We start from the raw sequence: 18,753 nt of genomic DNA on the forward strand, positions 1-18,753 counted from the left end.
CGTAGATAGAGTATAGAACTAGATGAGCTTCTAAAATAACAATAATAACTTAAGAGAGAAGGCATTAACGTGAAATACTTAAGTGCGAGCGAAACAGAGTATCAGTTTTTCTGTCTCTATTTTCGTATCGGGTTTTATTTGTTTACCACCAAGCCCTTGGTGGTTAACAAGTTTTCACCGCTTACTGATAAATCTGTTAAACCCAAGTCAAACCCATATTTTAAGACTTTATCCTAAGAGGTGTATTTAAAGTGGCAGTCATGGTGAATTGTTGCATAATTGGCTGTAAAAGCTATAGTGAACGTAAAGAACCAAACATAACCTTTCATCGGTAAGTAGCTTATTTTGTCACGACTCAGTAACTTTGTTCAAGAATTATTCATTCGAATGTGTATATTGGTCAATAAAAAGCAATCTTCAATGAATTAAATCTGTAAATACGACATATGTCGATCATTCGCTATCTCACACGCTGTACGCTGATGCCTGGTCTATACCATAGTCCGTCTACGTCTTACTTAGAGGAACACTTGACACCTGTGTCACTTTTGACAAATTTTATGTTTATCTGTGGTTGATAGCTGTTCTTCCGTCTTTGGCTTTTGGTTGCTTTTGATTGTTTCTTTCTATTAACTTGCTCGGTTGGTACCTACAAGTACTAATTAGGTATTATGTGTTACTTTTTGTATCTATAAATTTATTTCATTGCTAACGTTACAAATTTTCGTAATGATCTGTTAAAACTTAAAGTGATTATAATAAACGTCCTGTGAAAAAAGTTTAAAAAAGTTATTGGTGCTATACTTATTGGTATTGTGTTATGGGTGAATATAAAATCTTTCGATTACGGTTATTCTTCTCTTGGTTTTCAATTTTAAAGTGATTCGTTTCTAGATTAATGATAAGTTCTATTGGATCGCTTTATGTTCGTGATTGTGTATTACTCTAATAATGATTGGTTAGGACTTGTGTGGTATGGCATTGGTAACAATTCGTCGTACTCCAAGTGTCCAAACGCCTAAAAAAACGGTGAGTTCAACCAATAATTTATTTTTTGAGTCTATTTATATGTCGTAATTTTATTTATAGACTGAATAATTATCCATTTCAAATTGTTATTCATATGAGACTCATTTTATTTTCTAATGTTGACATTTTAGTATCATCCCATTTTAGGTACATAATGCATACCCCTGAATATTTATTATACTGAAGTTATATTATGCCTATTCATCTTTACTCTTGTAATGTTATAGTTATATGTCATTTATAATTTGGAATATATTTCTAACCATAAAGTATTTAAAATTTATTGTTTGTGTATGTTGGGCTCAATTTGGCATAATCTCTGTCAATGAATACCTAATTAACTTGAAGTCATTACTAGTTTAATTCAGATTTAGTATTTGTTTTTCAATTATCAAACTAAATAAATAATTTACTTTTGATTTTAGGATGAAGAAGAAAAATCTAGCGAAGTCATTGACGAAGATGCCACAAATCGTACTAATAAAAGGTAAGTTAAAGTCTTGAATACATGATTCTTAGGTGTTTCACTTTCAAACACAAGTTAAACATAAACCCAAAAGTTGTTTAATTAAATGTGGGAGTGCCATGCTGTGGCCCTTGGCCCTCAACCCAATGGGCCACCACAACCGGGGAAATACCTCCAACAAAACCAGTGTGAAGTGAGGCAATAGGTTTATCTTATCTTTAAGAGGAGAGTGTATCACTACCTTTAACGCCAGCAATTCCAAGTAGGAAGCCTCCTGGTGTGGCAGGTAACCATGGGTGGCAAGCACTTATTTCTAAGTTACCTGTCTGCTTGTTTCCTGTCCCACAAACAAAACATTGTACTTGATTTCACCATTTTCAAAAAGTTTTACTATTACTTTTTTGTCAAATTGGAATGAGCCTTTAAATATATATATGATTTCTAGATGTATATAAGCCTGTAATAAGCTTTTATTATTTCACTAATTTAATCCTGTGTTCTATATCCACATTAGTAGTTTGTTTATAGACTCATTGGTCTAGTAGTTAGTATGTTTAACTGCTGATCTTAAATTAAAACCCCTGGTGGGGAAATCTGTCAAATTAAAATATGCCTTTGAAAAATAAACAGAATATGAATGCATTGGGAGTGCATTTTCTCACACAGAAGTGTATGTATGTATGTATACCATGCCAATCTCAATATAGGTTAGCTGCCTTGACTGAGTTGTCCTGAAGAATATTATTATTATTACTTGTAATTGCTACAAATCAAAATTGTAATTCCCAATGAGACATGGAAATTATATATTTACTTGATGAAATATTTTCATCAGCATTTGAGTTCACTTTTGTCCTCTGTAACTTCTTTACAACTTAAATACAACAATTATTTTTTTATGTAAACCTAAATAATGTTACATACTTTAATATTAATATTAGAAGCTAAGTATCAATTAATTTGAATATTCTGTAATAATTACAAGATTTTTACTATCATAGTCATACATATATCCTTTATTTAAAAGAAGTATTGCCCTAATTGTATAAACATGTATTTAAATCACGGCTGCTCACCAATGGGTTTTTCTTCTATGTGAGCAATTAATATTCGTTAGTAAGGCGACATGTCAGGCTTAGAGGCGGTGATCAGCCTATAATGACGAAAATATATATAAAAAAGAAGCCAAGACAAGACATATGTACAGTTGTAGCGCCACTGCATAATCATTATTTTATTCGTAATTAATACTTCGCTAAAGATGATAATGAAAATCATATAATAATTGAAATAGGTGTTAAATGTTTTACGATATATTTATATTGCGTTAAAAGTTGATTGTACTTAGAAAATACATAATATTTGTTCTCATACTGTAACTACTTTCATGACGTGAATGTCGAGGCCATCCGCCTTCTTGAGTTTGCACTACAGGACCTGTTAATGTTATCCTATTTCATACTACTAGAAACGCATGAAAAATGGGCAAAATTAATTTGTTTTGGCCTTTTTTTAAATAAGAGGGCAAACGACTCTGTGGGTCATCCAATAAAGGTGACTGCAGCAGCTCATGAACGTCCATATTATCGATGAGTGTCTAGGGAAAGATATATTTGAAGGTTGTATCTGCTTCGAAAAACTCCGCTGGGACCCAACACAGCTCTAGTGTGCATAAGGAAGTATCTTGTAAAGCGATATATACAAAATTTTCAAGCTATAAAGATTTAGGAGGAGTTGAAATGAGTCAGTCAACACAAATAGTTCATAAGAAACACTCTCCCAACTAGTCGACTTTACAATAGAGAATCAATTAAATATTGGTATTTATTGGTGGTTTAATTTGGCCATAAATAAATTGACAATAAAGACGAATAGTTTCGTACGTTGTTAGCTTTGTAAAATTGTATTGAGACCCACCTTTGGGTGGCCCAGCACTAAAGAAACCATTTTAGCTCTGTCTTCCACATGACTCTGGAATTTTTTGACTTTTGTATTTGTTGTACACTAAAACTCTGTATTAAAAAAATAAATAAACGATAAATGTTTAAACACTAATAGACGGTCAGCTACTATTAAAAATATAGTGTTTTAGAATATATATAAACCATAATTTAATTACCTCTCTGAGCTTTTAAAAAAATTTTATTTTTTTACACGTAAGTTGTTAAATTAAACGATTATTAGAATAAAAGTACTTTGTATAAATAGAGGGGATAAATTGTTTCTATTTATATCATTATTTATACCATACTATCAATCGCAAGATTTAAAAAAAGTCTCTGCTGAGGCACGAGTGTTGCGTGTAGCGCATCCCAGCTCCTTGTTCCTGTTTTGCGGCGTGTTTCTATATTTACGCTGCCAATACACGCTCGGTTTATACTTCAGAGGAAAGCCGTGACGTCTGACAACGCGTGGCTGTCGGTTCACGGCGTAATGTCTGCTTTAGCGCCTTGTAATGTATTGTTGTTCAGCTTTTGAAGCGGATGGTGCACCGTAAGGCGCGCACCGGTCGTGCGCTCGCGCCATAACTCATACTATATCCGATACGACGTCGCGAAATCATCAATTACGCCATTGTGCTATAAGATATTTGTGCCATATTTTTGTGTTTTGAAAATATTGTGGTTTACAGTGCTCCTTTGTCTCCATCATGGTTGCATTTAGGTAAAGGTGTTTTTCGTTAAATCTATTGGCGTTTGTTTACAAACTGACAACAGTGACCTCCGTTGTTTGTAAATATTAGGTACACTATTAATACTTGTTACTATATATTAATGTAACGCATTATTTCTATGAAGGGGCGTTTCATAAGTATTCTATTTTTTAAATAATTTTGGATTGTTTTAATAATTAAATGTACTTTTAGGGTCCAATTACCATCTTGTTTAATATCGGTAGTGTAATTAATAGGTCATTTGTATATTTTAAGAGTGATTTTATAACTTCAAATATAATATTTCTTAATATAAACAACATACATGAATTTAATTATTATTAATAAATTCGTTTCTGCGAGAGTAGGTAACAGCATTAACCTAAGTTCAAAAAAGCAAATATATTTGCTGACCTTACTGAGGTCTAGGCTATCATTTCATAGACACGTGTAGGTTTTAACAGTGAAATAGGCATGTTTAGGGAACCAATTATCTAACTTAACTATTCTGTGATGTGGTTTTACTATCATAATATAATATGTAATATCTCTGCTCTGGTATAAACATATTGATATATAAAGTTCTTTAGTAAAACCAAAAACATTGCTATCAACGTAACGTTTAAGTCCTAATGTCCACTAATTGAGCGAGTACATCGTTTACGATAACGAGGTAGATAAACAAATACCAAGCGATTAAACACTTTTTAAATTATTGTCTTATCTCTAGCCAAACTTTACGTTTAGGTCCCTAAATAAAAATGTAAACCTTCTCGTATTGCAATTATAGTAAGTACCGCATCGTTATCCATATGTGGTAAAGATCAGAGAAGCAACACACATGCTGCGTACGCGCATGTATGGTCGCGCAACGCTTCTTTGGCAACGGGCCGCTACTCTATTTTTATCAAACCTTGAGAGCACCCGCCCTTGCTGCTATAATGGAAATGACACCTAAACATTTAAACACCGTCGTATTAGAGAATAATCATACTACTTGAACACATATGGTGTGGCGGCCATTTAATTATATTTTGAAACTAGGAAATTATAACAACAAAAACTTTTTAAGAAATCGACTCATCAATGTGTGCCCAAAATTACTGTACTAAATAAATGTTCGATCGAAATGAGTGACTAATCGTAATCATGACTAAATAATTGTTACGTCAAACTCACGGCTCAAGGGCCAGCCAGCGCGTCGTCTGACGGATTCGCAAACGAGCCGAGCCTTGTTTTGTCTGTTCCCAAGAACTGAACTCGACACTGGTGAAAGGGAGGTAATTGCTACGCCAATACCGATTGCGACAACAAGCTAAAAATGGCGTCATTCATACAGTTTGCGATTAAAATTTTAAATATCTGACAGTTATTGCGAGATAATAAGTTCCAATATCGCGGTTTACTTGTTGATTAAAAGCAGGTTTTAGGTGGTAATGGATAAAAATATCTGTGCGATTGCAGCTTACTTGGTAAAGGGCTAAACTTAGTTTAATGTTGTTCTAGCCTCAATGAGTGCTACTTCGCGAACAAGGGCGCGGCACTGGTGCTGGGTAGCGCAGAGAACGGTTGCGCTGACCGGCGGCGATCTCCGGCCCGTGTCCAGCCGCAGCCCGACATACATCACCACCTACAGTCCATGTTTTACTTGGTGCGCCCGGAGGAGACGCTCAAAATGGTAATTATTTGTATGTGGTTTTTCATAAGGTGGTCAATCCTACCGATTGGCTATTAAATTTTAAATTTGCCGAAAAAAAGTGTACCGAGAGTTTTTTATGGCGGCTTTTTCTCTCGGCCTACACCCTCTGTTTTCTTTGCCGATGAGTAGGGATGTCTACCGATTTAAATTTAATGACGTGGAATAAGTCAGATACCTATATCTTATATTCCATAATAAACATATTTTATTTTATTTAAATAGTTTATAAACTTGAATGTTAGGGTCAATGTCATGTGATTAGAATAATCTTGTTTTAATAAACATTGTTGATATTGATACTAGGCGGTGAAATTGGAGAGCGCTCACGCCGGTCGAACGCGCTACCTGGTAGTGGTGTGCCGGCAAGACGAGGCCGCCCTACTGGGCATCGACTGTAATGAGGGCACGACTGTAGGCCTTGTGCTGCGAGTGCTCGCCGATACATCTATCAAATTAGATGGCGATGGGCAAGTATATTTACATTATTTAATTTCTGTAGTCAAATGTTAATCATATTTTTGTTTACAAATAGTTAAAGATTGGAATATAATTCAAATATTCAATGGCCGATTAATATAATTTACACTGTAATTAAAAAAAAAATATTTGCAACAGTTTTGCAATATAAAGTGAATATAACGTTTTCGTCCGACCTACAAAATATAAAACGAGCAACCGACCTTGACCGTTCATTGTGTTTAAGATATTTCTACTTAGATCACTCAACTTACGATTGTAGAATGTACTATTCTCTTCGAGGACACCTGAATGCGTGGGTTATAGCTTGATTTAATAATCCATTTGCAAATATAAATTAATAATTTGCTATTTAGTCAAAATGTTTATAAATCTGGTAATGTGAATGTAAGTGATAGGAACGCCCTTGGTTAAGACATTAACTTAGTCTGACCTTTCAACATCCATTATGTGAGTCGTCTGAACCTTACCGATTCGATGCACCTGCTTAAAGGAACATTATGTTTAGCCTTTGGTTTATTCTGATGGAATAGAATGCAAATATGTTTGTATAAAAAATTAATGTATACGAAATACGTGTTTCATTCGACCATATATTTTTATAATTAAATTCATCTAAAAATAAATAGTAATAATTTATACCCGATAGTAATTTCTTTAGATTCGACCAGGATGTTAGCGTCAGGTCATTCACTGGAGGAAAATTGTGTGACCATTAAAGGATAATGATGCCTTTTTAAAACTAGGTCATGACTCAAACTTGAAAACAATTGTAACAAAACGCAACAATGAGTTCAACGTTACTTGTTCTAAATGTAATCTAGGTAACGCATTATTTAGAACTAATTTGTGGGTCTCGTGCATTATTTGTAAATTTGCTTAAATTATTTGAGCATGCGATCGCAAATCGCTGGCGCATAAAACAAGAAACAATTTCAGTGTTTGTATCCAAGTAGTCAGCGAGTGTTTTAATTATTTTACTTTTTTTTATATATTTGTTTTTGCCATCTGTCAACCCTGTGTGAAAGGAACAATAACTAATTGAAGATTCATTGTCCACAGCGGGTTTAGTGTGTGTGTGTGCAATCGACAACATATATTCAAACCGGTGTCTGTTCAAGCCATGTGGTATGTACTCTATGTATAATTTTTTTGTCATAGTATTGTTGACATTGAATGCAATTTATTTGTAGTCGTTTGTGCACATTATCTGCAGTAGCTAAAAAGCTACTAACGCATTTTAACATGTTGCATACGCAGAACTTCAACATTAAGATCTCGTACAAACTTTGTATGTCTTTGACAAAATTTGTATATTATATCAGTATTTTTAAGATAAAGAAAGATAAGGATGTGAGCATCGAATTTGATTCCCGGTCGGAGGGTTTCTTTTCGTTAAGAATTCGATGAAATTGGCATACCTCTAACAGTATGGAGAAATTTGTATGGCAATCTTACTACTGTGTAAAACTGTTGCGTCAAAGACGATTCTGTTCTAATGCTCATTCTCAGGTCACTTGTACCTGGGCCCTGCCTTGCGATTCTGTAACTCACTTTTCGAACTCACACAGCGGTTTTCGCAGCGGCGGTCGCTCTCAAATCAGTCGTGAAGCAGTCATTTTATGATTTGGCATTCTGATAAGGAGGGCGCTTGTAGTTTATTGTAAAATTACTGCTTTACGACTGATTTGAGCGCGACCGCCGCTGTGAAAACCGCTGTGTGAGTTCGAAAAGTGAGTTATAGAATCGCAAGGCAGCAGCGAAATTCTAAAGCTTCAGCTTACGATCAGCTTACTGAAACTATTTTACCAGGATAAAACAATTAACCCAAGTTTACGGAAGCAACATTTCGTATAATCCTGTAACAGTTTTTGCGTAATACTGATCATACAAACAGACGAAGTTTCTGTATACCGATAATTCGCTATACCACCTTTAGAACACGTATACATTTTGTATATGAAAAATCGACTTGAACTTGGTAAAAAAGAATTTCATTATCCATCATGAAAATAAATTGAACTTTGCTTCTAATTAAAGTTGAAAAATTAAATGAATAAATGCAAGGATTATGCTTCTAGGAAAAGCTTGAGCGATGAATGAATGAATCAGAAAAAGCTTGGCAATACACCAGGTTTACTGATTGTTTTTCAACTGAAATCTTGTTTCCTTATCTTTATAGTATTACATTAGTATACATATTCGCACTTATAGTCCTAGAATCGCTGACGTCATCTATGATTGATAAATGCGGTTCTTTCCCAAAATTTTAGCCCTATGAAAAATTGTGGTAGCGTTAAATGAATGTCAAATGAAAAAAAAAAATCCTTACTTATTCAACCTATCAGAAGGAATCTGAACAGTTTCTTTAATATTTTGATATTTAAAAAGAACAACAGCATTTGAGTGAGCCGGTAATTTTCAGGTCAGCACTACAGACTCTGCACAGGGCGAGCGGCAGGGCGCGGGAGTTGAACCATTTTGCGGGCGGGACATCTCACGCATGGTGTTCGTACTATGAAGGCCATATAGACTCGGACCGCTCATGCCTTAATGAATGGTACGCCATGGATTGTATTGAATCACGCCGACCGCCCTCACCTGACTCTCTTCGACATAAGTGAGTATCGACGACATTGTTTTTATCACGAACACTAAGTATAAAATGAACTGCGTAATTGAATTATTACGCGATGTACTATGCGATACTTTATATATTTTTTGTCTAATCCCGTTCTAGTAAAAATATTTAAAAGACCAACTCAATTTGCTTCTTGGCACACGGTTGCTTAATAATTATAGAAATCGCATTAATTTTGTACACATTTAAGAACGCAACTATGAGGTTAAAGTCTCTTAACAAAAACACACACATTGTTTTTCTTAGTGTGAAAGCTTTATGCCGTTATCGAGGAATTGAACCTAGAACCTCAACAATAAAAGCATGGAATTAATCATATATATATATATATTATACACCTCTTTAAAACAGTCAATCTAGCTGCTTGCTGCTGCACTGGCCCCTACAAACTAAGCTAAAACATAAGTTACTTGCGATAGTTTTTAATACGAATATTTTTAGTGAGCGTGATTATTTGTTATTCGAGTTATCTTCGCTTTATTCTAATTATACGAATACATAATTACGTAAATTAACACGTTTCCTTATTGACATCCTCGTTGTTAATATTGGCGCGTTGTTTTGTTTCTAATACTTCGAAATAGGTGTGCCTTATATATTGTTGGCTGTATATTTTCATTATGTAACACAAAGTATGATGGTTAGAATCCGAATACCAAGGCGAGTTTCTTTCCCCTGAGATTCAAACAAAGTCATTAATAATAACAGTTATTTATTAAATGAGTATACTATAAATCAAAATCGGTGGCTTTAAAACTTCTTTCAGTGCCCCATGCTTCCCTAAACCAGTTGCTGCTCGAGCGTTGAATTTCCTCCGACTTGCATCATTCTTTCACATATCAATTCAATTAATCTACCGTTAGTGTTTCAATTAGAATGTCTAGTAGTGAGTAATTTGTATTTTTTTCGCGAATCAGGTAATTATTAGTAATCATATAAATTATGTTAACTCAGCAATTTTGTTTGGATATAAATCTTGTTACGATATAAAACCGTTACGGTACCTAGACCTCATTTCTCGACCTCGGAAAGGATCGGACGTTGGTAAATACGCTAATTAAACACATTTGCTGCGTGCAAAATGCTCAACGAAACAATTTTGAATTATCTGAGAATGGTACTTGCGTCAATTTGTAATCGATATCAAATTTACATACACATTTTATATACATAGTACATATTTATATTTTAAAAAATATTGAACGTGTCATTAAAAGTTTGTAATGTTTGCCACTCTTTCAAATACCGCGTTGGTTACTTTTTTTGGCGAGATAATACAATGGCACAATCGCCTGAATTTTTAACTCTACTTAAATATTTAGATTTAATTTCATTATAACGTTTACCAACATTAGATTGAGTTAAAAATTAAATGTCTAATGTGCCAGGCTCAGCTAAACATATTATGATACACAGAATATGCTGATATATACATATAAAAAAAAAGATTAACATTAAAGTAATAATGTTTTACAAGTATGTGCACTGTTTAGATTCTTAGACCCGAACGATAAATCTATCAATGTCCTACGATTAATTTGTCTTAACATTTTGAAATTCTTTTAATAATGTCTTCCAAACATATATTATACCTCTGGGGATGCCAGAAATCTACGCAATAAAATTTATAGTATGCAATTATTATAATATTAATTATTTCACGACGCGTCGTGCATTGATTTCATACGTGTTGCCCTCTTATAGACCGCACTTTATAACCACTTAATATTACTAATAACTCCACAGGTAATAAGACAAATAGAGTACCTACAGTAAAAGTTAAAGCTAACGAATTCCTATCCCATATGTTGCATCTGTAAACTTTTAAAATGAGATTGTAGAATGACCTATAATGTGTTAGAATTTAAAAAAAAATAAAATAACTCATAACATAATAGTCTGATAACGGGAAAGTAAGTGTCTCGATGGGATAGAAATTTTTAATCTGTTTTCTATTAAAGTCGTGTCATGGATGCATTTCTTATGTACTATTCTTTTTTTCAGACCTCGACAAAGAGACGAGACAGAGAGAGTAATAAGGTGCACACTAAAAGAAATTATGATGAGCGTAGATTTGGACGAGGTTACAAGTAAAGCGATTCGAGGACGCCTTGAAGACGAGTTAGATATGGATTTAGCTGAATATAAATCTTTCATAGATCAGGAAATGCTCACTATACTTGGACAAATGGATGCCCCCACTGAAATATTTGACCACGTCTACTTGGGATCCGAATGGAATGCCAGCAATCTGGAAGAGTTGCAGAGGAATGGGTAAGATATATTCTAGTTACTAATATATTGACATTTAGTTTTTCGTCTGTATTATTTAAGGGTAAAGACTCTCTGTCTTCCATGTAAATATTAAATAGTGTTTAAGTTTTTTAACTAGGTTGTTATTTTTCTAGTTATAGACCTAGTAGACTTAGGTAAACTCTTGCATGAAAAATACAACCAAAATAAGATACAATCAAAAATAAAAAGATATTTTAAAAATAAAGCTTAATACAACATTGTGTGGTAAATGTGTTTTTTTTTGTTTTCTTTCAGAGTTCGACATATTTTAAATGTAACAAGAGAAATAGACAATTTTTTCCCTGGCATGTTTGATTACCTAAATGTAAGAGTATATGACGATGATAAGACTGACCTTTTAAAACATTGGGATAATACTTATAAATATATTAATAAAGCCAGAAATGAGGGATCAAAAGTTCTCGTTCATTGCAAAATGGGTATCAGCAGATCTGCCTCTGTCGTGATCGCTTATGCCATGAAGGCCTTCAACTGGCATTTCGATAAAGCTCTCAAATATGTGAAAGCGAAAAGAAACTGCATTAAACCGAACACAAATTTCTTGAACCAATTAGAGACATACCAAGGTATTCTCGATGCCATGAAAAATAAAGAAAAGTTGCAAAGGTCTAAGTCAGAAACAAATCTTAAGTCCCCAAAGAATGCATCGAAAATGGATAGTAAAATAACTGACCCCACGCCTTTAGCTTTGGCTATGACGGGTTCTTATACGGGACGACCGCGATCCTGGTCTCCAGACACTAAACTAGCGTCAGAATTACTTCCTCCGACTTCGGTGTCCCTTGAACACCTCGCTTTATCAGAGACCCGGCATATGTTGATGCCTTGCGCTAGTGGCAGCTACAGTGTCTCTCCGAATCAAATCATTAGACTAAAGGAAGAAGGAGTTCTTTCTGTTAAGCATATCGTTAATGAAATCGAAAATGCCGCATCCGGGGATAAAAAGGAAGCTCCCCGAAGAAATCAGCGATTAAATTTTAACAACGTCCCCGATAACATTTCAGGCAGTAATATCGGGGATCAGACAAGTAAACTCCAATCGTCTCCGTTACGCAACGTAGGACAAAAGTATTTGCAGTTAGATGACAGAATACACACGTGGGATCCGGGGGAAGCGCAGTGGGTGAACAATGAAGAATTAGGGAACCCTAGCGACAGTGACAATATAGTGAAGAGTGATAGTGGTATAGTGGACATTAAATTAAAACCGAACGACGTCATATACGGTTCGGTCGAACGAAGTTTAGACTGTGACGAGAGAAGAGCCGTCGACGAGGACGCGCCGCCGCCGAGTCGACAGAGCTCTTGGAGCTCGTTCGATAGTGCGGCCCACGACCTCTCTCGGCACTCCTCGTGGGGCTCCTACGACACGCGCTCCTCTCGCCCCCAGGTGGTCGCAAGAGATGACAAACGGCCCAAGGAGCCGCCCGATTCGCCCGCGCCGCCGAAGCCCGCCTCCGACCTCAGCATCATCGACGAGCATACGGAGCCGCGCCGGCGTGGGGCTCCGCCCCGCCCGCCCGTCGATATCTCGGAAAACGAACGCAAATTCAACGAAACGTGTGCCATACTAAAGGAGATCGCGTCGACCGAGGCGGGTGAGGGGCGGGGTCGCCTGGCCGCAACATGGGGCGGAAGGCTGTCGGCTTCGGCACCGCCCGACACGTGGCTGCGGTCCGGGCCAAGACGCCGCCGCCTCGCCGCTGCGTCCCACGGAGACCTGCCGCGTGACACTCCCGCGCCTCCGCCGGCCCTCTCCGGAGCGGCGGGCTTAGTCAGCAACCTGAAGAAGGAATTCGAGGCACGCTCCGAGAGCGAGCGGCCGCGACGGTCGGCGTCGCGGGGCCGCGGCGGAGAGGACGTGTCGGTGCGGGTACTGGTGGACCGTTACGACGCTCCGACCCGCGCTCGCTCGGAGTCCGGCGGCGGTGGTCGGGCAGCTCGCGGCTCGTTCTGCGGCGCCGAGAGGCCACCCGTGGCGCCGACGGTGCTGGCGCTGGCTCCGCTGCACTACACGGACCTTGTGGTGTCGACCGTCCTGTCTAAAGCTCAAACTAAGAAACTGGCGCAGCACGGGAAGACGCACCCGTTGACGAGGCTCAACTTGAATCGATCGAACGCTAGGTGTTCGAATCCTGTGTACAATACTATGTAGAGATATTGTTTTATTTTATTTATTGTATAAATATAATTCTTGCCAAACTCGAAATTTTATCTTTCTAGAGTTTTATACTATTTACAAATGAAATCACGGTGTATTGTGTCTGTCACATAAAATTGTATATTAAACGTAATATTCTGTTTGTTTGTAGAGAAAATGTAAAAATTGATATAAATGATGTGCAACTTTATGAATCTTTTTTTGTGAGATTTCCGACAGTTATCCAAAATCTACAATCTGTAATCTTTTGCCAGTGACGAATGCTACCCTAGGTATGTTTTGAATTTCGCTTATTTTCTTATATGTATCGGGAACTTTACTCATTTTCCTTCTTACTGTTCCGAAATCAAAGGCATATATTGCACCTGGATTGTTTCTAATTGAGCATTCCGTCTGAAAATCAATAAAAACCGGATAAAATATAAATCAGAAAAGAAAGTAAAATGTATTAAAGTTTATTCACTTACAATCTTCATATTAATGTCAACAACTCGCAACGTGTTCGAATCGGAACCACCACATACAGCCAAGTTGGTTTGAGGAACCAACTTTCCACAATACAGCTTCGATTGGTGGGTGTCGGGAACGATAGTTTCTATTAGTTTACAAGAGCCGTAATCCCAAATTTGAATTGTGTCTCTTTCTTGCCACGAGCAGGTAAGAATCTAAAATGTTTCCACAAGTTATCTTATCAATACTGCCTCGGTTTATTTAATGTTTAATCGTTTATTTTATTAATTTTGTACGGGTTATGTAGTCAGAAAGCAAAATAAAAAATAGATCAGGGGATGAGAATGTAAATGATTAGTCAACAGCAACGAGACGTACCTACAACGTCGCGTACTTACATTATACGTCATGTTATTGCGTCCGTGTGTACAAGCACAATTGAAGACAATGGTTCGTGAATGGCCGTTTTGTTGCTTTTGCTAGGCTCCATATAAAAATGATTCCCACACTTGAAATAAATACCTGCTTCCCAGGTTTATCGAAGTCCAGACCTTCACCACACATGTGAACTCCGAGGAAATGTTTGGTCGCGAAGGGTTGACGATCGTCCCAGCAAATCACCGTGTCATCCCAGCCGCCTGATATGAGCTCGTGGTGCGACTTAGGATTAAATGCACATGCGAAAATTCTAGACGTATGCCCATCAATTATATTTTTTCGTTGACTGTATATAAGAAAATATATGACAATTTATTGAACTTCAAATATATTTATAAATAAGATAGAGTATGTGGCAACGGCGAAGCTAAATTTTTAATTTTGGAAAAGATTTTATTTTAATGGAAATGAGTAAAAACTCGGCACAAAAGCAGGCCCGGCCCAGCTAGTAGTCATAAGCCTAAGACTTGATTCTTATGAATAACTCGATCGTAATGCCCACGCAGATGACCTCACGATATCTGATAATATTGTTTTTTTTTACGCAAACGTAATGAAGGAATTTAATAAGATAATATACAATTGCAACATTTTAAATAAACTGATTTTAATTTTGGCATATATATTTTAAAAAACTCTGTCAGTTTTATTTTATCCGATTTCAAAAAATACTTTCTACTTCTATTAAGAGGGCTATCAATTCGACTTGTAATTTTATTTAAATTATATTATGTTTTGGTTCAGATTTTAGCAGGTATCTATCAGGTCCTTCTGAAGGCAAAAACATGTTAAGAAAAACCTTGAATAGAATGTTCTTTCCTGCGTTTGTGCTTCTTCATCGTACATATTAAGTTTTGCATCATCTCCATACGTAACAAACTTACTAAATCGTGGATGGTAACATAAACCTAAAGTCTGGCGCTTCTCTCGTATGGTATAAATACATTGATCGTATTTATACTTCCAACATTTTATGCAACCGTTAACATCTAAAACATTATTTCTCGTGAATACACGTTCTCAAACAAGTTTTGAATGTAGAAAAAAATATACTAACAAGATGACAATAGCATGTTCGTGATAGGATGCGCCTTACTAACGGGTCTATGTTTGATCGCCGTGACTGGGCCAGGATATGCACGACATTCATCGTCTACAAGTGTGTGTGTGCAGTTTCCAGTATTGCAATCAAATAACCTGACCGTTCCGTCAATAAAACCAGTTGCGATATCTTTTGTGTCTTCAGTATATTTGCAGCACACAATATCCTTATTTGTATCGCTATGCGAGATAAAATAATATGCGTATTAATAGAAAATAGATTTTATCGATACTAAACGCTAATTTTACATTTTATAAAAATTTGAAGAGATTGCTCTTTGAGTCAGCATCTTTAGTTAGTGCCTAAAATCTAATTGATGAACGACTTAAGTTTACAAATTTATACTGTACCTAAAAGGAATATACATATTATATTAAGAATATCCATATTTTGCGGTGCGTTGGTATCTAGATAGAAAGCTAGGCTTTGCTATAATGCCAGGGATTCGTGTGAATCGAATTAAAATTAATGGAAGTTGGTACTTACATTATAGAAAGTACATTCACATCACCTTGGTATATTTGGTTTTGTTCACTGTGAAATGATCTATGTTCAATTTGCGGTGAACTAGTATGAACTGTGATAATTTCCTTCTGAGGTGTAACATTTTTTACATAAGTATTTGTAACAGCAAAACTCTTTCGTGCTGCTTTAACACTGCTTGGTGCTACTGGCCCAGCCTCTTTCTTTCGTTGTGGGTCCATTTTCGATATTCCATTTTAATAAAATAGCCACTAATTCTTATTTAAAAATAAGTTTCTGCTAACACAACAATTTCGAACTGGTAATAATTGTATATTAATATAATTAAGTCTTGAGCCTAATGTTGCTAAAATTATGACAATGACTTTATTAGCATATTTTTGCATAGATTATGCCAAGAAATATTTTTTTAATTAATAACAGCTCAGTTATAGGTAACCAAAGTGATTACCGTACATACTATATAGATACGCGGCTCATATTCGTACTGACTACTGCAACAGTAACCGCTGCTACGGGCCAATATTCTTTATTACCATCATTAGATAATACACATATAGGGAACATACAACTCAATGCATAAAAACCTATGTTAAATTAATCAACTAAATTATCGGCATGTTTGTGGAAGAGCATATGAATAATAGGAAAATACCACGTCTTGATTATCTTTATTTAATTTGATGCGGGCGGAAACTATATATATAGCTGGCTTTCTAATCATTATATGAAGTTTTTCAGAAAGGTCCTTGTGTGTGCGAGTGTACCTAAGTTTATAATATCTTTATTTCTGAGACGATACTCGTATAACATGGTGTGGGTCACTTATTAAGTAAAAATTAAGCTGTAAATTTAGTATACTTATCCACTCTGCCATTTATATTGTAAGTACATAGACGGTAGGTATATTGGGTACGTATGTAGTATCCAACCCGTATCAATTATTAGTGTGTACTTAACTGATTAGAGGTAAATATAAACAAACGCTTGGCAAAATTAAAGTCATGGCAATATAACTTTTATTTTAAGTACTTTATTCAATCAATGCAGACACAAAAATTAAATTCAATAGAATCAATAAAAACAGGCATAAAAAAGCTGTAAAGTAAATCGGTTCCATTACAAAATAAAAAGGAGTTCTACACTAATGACGGATTAAAACTCAAATATACATAGTGCAGAAGATAATAAAAATAACAATAAAAACTCTAGTTGTTTTTACATAGAGTCAAATCATTCAACATGTTTTGAGTTAGAAACACTACGACATCAATCCAAACGTTACACAAAATCCTCAATAATTTAATAGGCACGGTATAGGTGAGGTTTGTTTTATGTAAATTGAATTTTTCTTTTAGATATATTGCATAAGCAAAGAAGTATCCCTATCGTATTGTTTTTTAATCACTATCGACATTTAAATTAGTATGCATTAGTCGATAAGCGTAAGTTACGTCTGCGGAAAATATGTCCCAAGAAAAAGGGATAATTAAGTTTAATCAAACTAGCTTCTTAAAGTTTAATTCAAAGCTGATTAAAGTTTGATCAACAACGATGTTTGAAAAACGCGATATAGAGATACTTATTGCTAATATGATTGTACAAGTCACATACATATTCTATATACCAAGAACTCATTATAATTTCATCACACTACATTGATATTGATGAGCTATTAATATCATCGATCTATATAGCACCTTGTTTCTTTGATCCTATTGAAGTATGTGAGAAATTAATTGTTACAAGTAAATATGCAATGACTAAGCGCACACACGAACATCGGTACTCGATTAATAATTTTTATTTATAAGATGGTAAAAATTTAGTTCATTTCACTTTAATGGACTGTAATATACTTATATACAAATATAATGTATTGCACAAAATAAACGATATTTACTATTTTATGTGTCATTTTATAGCATTTTGACCACAACTGTAACAACAAACTAATGATGCTATTCATATCGTACTATAATTCTAAATTAGTTGAAACGTATTTTGAATCAATTTTTAAATGCCATGGGAGTTGTAAGGACATTCAACAGCTATTTGCGGCTTATAGCACGTTTAAAAATTCAAATATTTAATGATCAAATAAAAATGTATTACAAAGTGTTGATACGTACTACATACACCCTTTATATATACAGGAGTTTTTTTAAATCCTTCAAATATTTCTTTAGTCATAATCATATGGAGATATTTTTGTCATTATGATTACGTCCTGTTGTTAGATTTATGATCGGTCGCTAAGCCAAGTCAAAAAATTAACCCGTTCCTACCGATACTATCCTGACAAATAAAAAATTCCACGAACAATAATAAATAACGTCAACCGATGATGTCCCATCTTATCGAATAAGTTAATAACACAAACAAAACCAAGCGAAAACTACCACTCATAGGTACAATAAAAAAAGGATAATTCCTTTCCAAGAGTAACATGCTCAATGTAATTGATAGAAAATAATGAATAGGTACCCACAACAACCAGTTTTAATGTTGAGTATTTAGCTAAAATCTAGCTACTCACACAATTAAATGATACAATATTATACTATGTCTAAAGGCCGATTTACATTATCTTAGTGTTTAGGAGAGTGCTTTAGTACAACTTGAAAGGCAAGTTCTTTAGCGTATCGTTTACTAAAGCAAGTAGCGTTTACATGTTTCAACTAAAGTACTATCCTAAAGCACTCTCCTAAACACTAATGATAATGTAAATCGGCCATTAAATAATGAGGGTCTACTTTCGTATGTCTCACTATTCTAAAATGTTTACCAATGCAATATTTAAAAAATACATTGAGGACAAATCTTAACAATTTTACA

The 18,753-nt window shown here is 35.2% G+C and overlaps 2 protein-coding genes across 6 annotated transcripts; one reads left to right on the forward strand and one right to left on the reverse strand.

Annotated features, from left to right (window-relative positions):
* The first annotated feature begins 595 nt into the window (after positions 1 to 595).
* On the forward strand, positions 596 to 13,632 carry LOC125053371 (protein phosphatase Slingshot). 5 transcript variants are annotated; one of them, XM_047654711.1, is made up of 8 exons: positions 596 to 1,029; positions 1,455 to 1,516; positions 5,655 to 5,826; positions 6,151 to 6,314; positions 7,387 to 7,452; positions 8,750 to 8,944; positions 10,970 to 11,239; positions 11,516 to 13,632. In XM_047654711.1, exons 1-8 carry the CDS (start codon positions 976 to 978, stop codon positions 13,434 to 13,436), a joined length of 2,904 nt encoding a protein of 967 aa, XP_047510667.1. In that variant the 5' UTR covers positions 596 to 975; the 3' UTR covers positions 13,437 to 13,632. The 5 variants fall into 5 exon arrangements, with proteins under 5 accessions (XP_047510667.1, XP_047510668.1, XP_047510669.1 ...); XM_047654712.1 differs by lacking the exon at positions 7,387 to 7,452; XM_047654713.1 differs by lacking the exons at positions 596 to 1,029; positions 1,455 to 1,516 and adding an exon at positions 3,948 to 4,159.
* On the reverse strand, positions 13,538 to 18,486 carry LOC125053374 (U5 small nuclear ribonucleoprotein 40 kDa protein-like). The gene is made up of 6 exons (XM_047654717.1): positions 15,919 to 18,486; positions 15,388 to 15,611; positions 15,130 to 15,319; positions 14,415 to 14,616; positions 13,910 to 14,107; positions 13,538 to 13,835 (listed from the first exon to the last, which is right to left on the reverse strand). Exons 1-6 carry the CDS (start codon positions 16,134 to 16,136, stop codon positions 13,662 to 13,664), a joined length of 1,206 nt encoding a protein of 401 aa, XP_047510673.1. The 5' UTR covers positions 16,137 to 18,486; the 3' UTR covers positions 13,538 to 13,661.
* Positions 18,487 to 18,753: the final 267 nt, after the last annotated feature.

Source organism: Pieris napi, chromosome 10, assembly GCF_905475465.1.
Source record: "Pieris napi chromosome 10, ilPieNapi1.2, whole genome shotgun sequence".
Taxonomy (NCBI): domain Eukaryota; kingdom Metazoa; phylum Arthropoda; class Insecta; order Lepidoptera; family Pieridae; genus Pieris; species Pieris napi.

Coding starts and splice junctions, on each gene's coding strand:
- LOC125053374 (XM_047654717.1), bottom strand. CDS start 16,136: ATGGACCCACAACGAAAGAAAGAGGCTGGGCCAGTAGCACCAAGCAGT. Junction 14,617..15,129: donor GAAAGAACATTCTATTCAAG/GTTTTTCTTAAC, acceptor TCTTATATACAG/TCAACGAAAAAATATAATTG. Junction 13,836..13,909: donor TTGACATTAATATGAAGATT/GTAAGTGAATAA, acceptor ATTGATTTTCAG/ACGGAATGCTCAATTAGAAA.
- LOC125053371 (XM_047654711.1), top strand. CDS start 976: ATGGCATTGGTAACAATTCGTCGTACTCCAAGTGTCCAAACGCCTAAA. Junction 5,827..6,150: donor CGGAGGAGACGCTCAAAATG/GTAATTATTTGT, acceptor TATTGATACTAG/GCGGTGAAATTGGAGAGCGC. Junction 6,315..7,386: donor ATCAAATTAGATGGCGATGG/GCAAGTATATTT, acceptor CATTGTCCACAG/CGGGTTTAGTGTGTGTGTGT.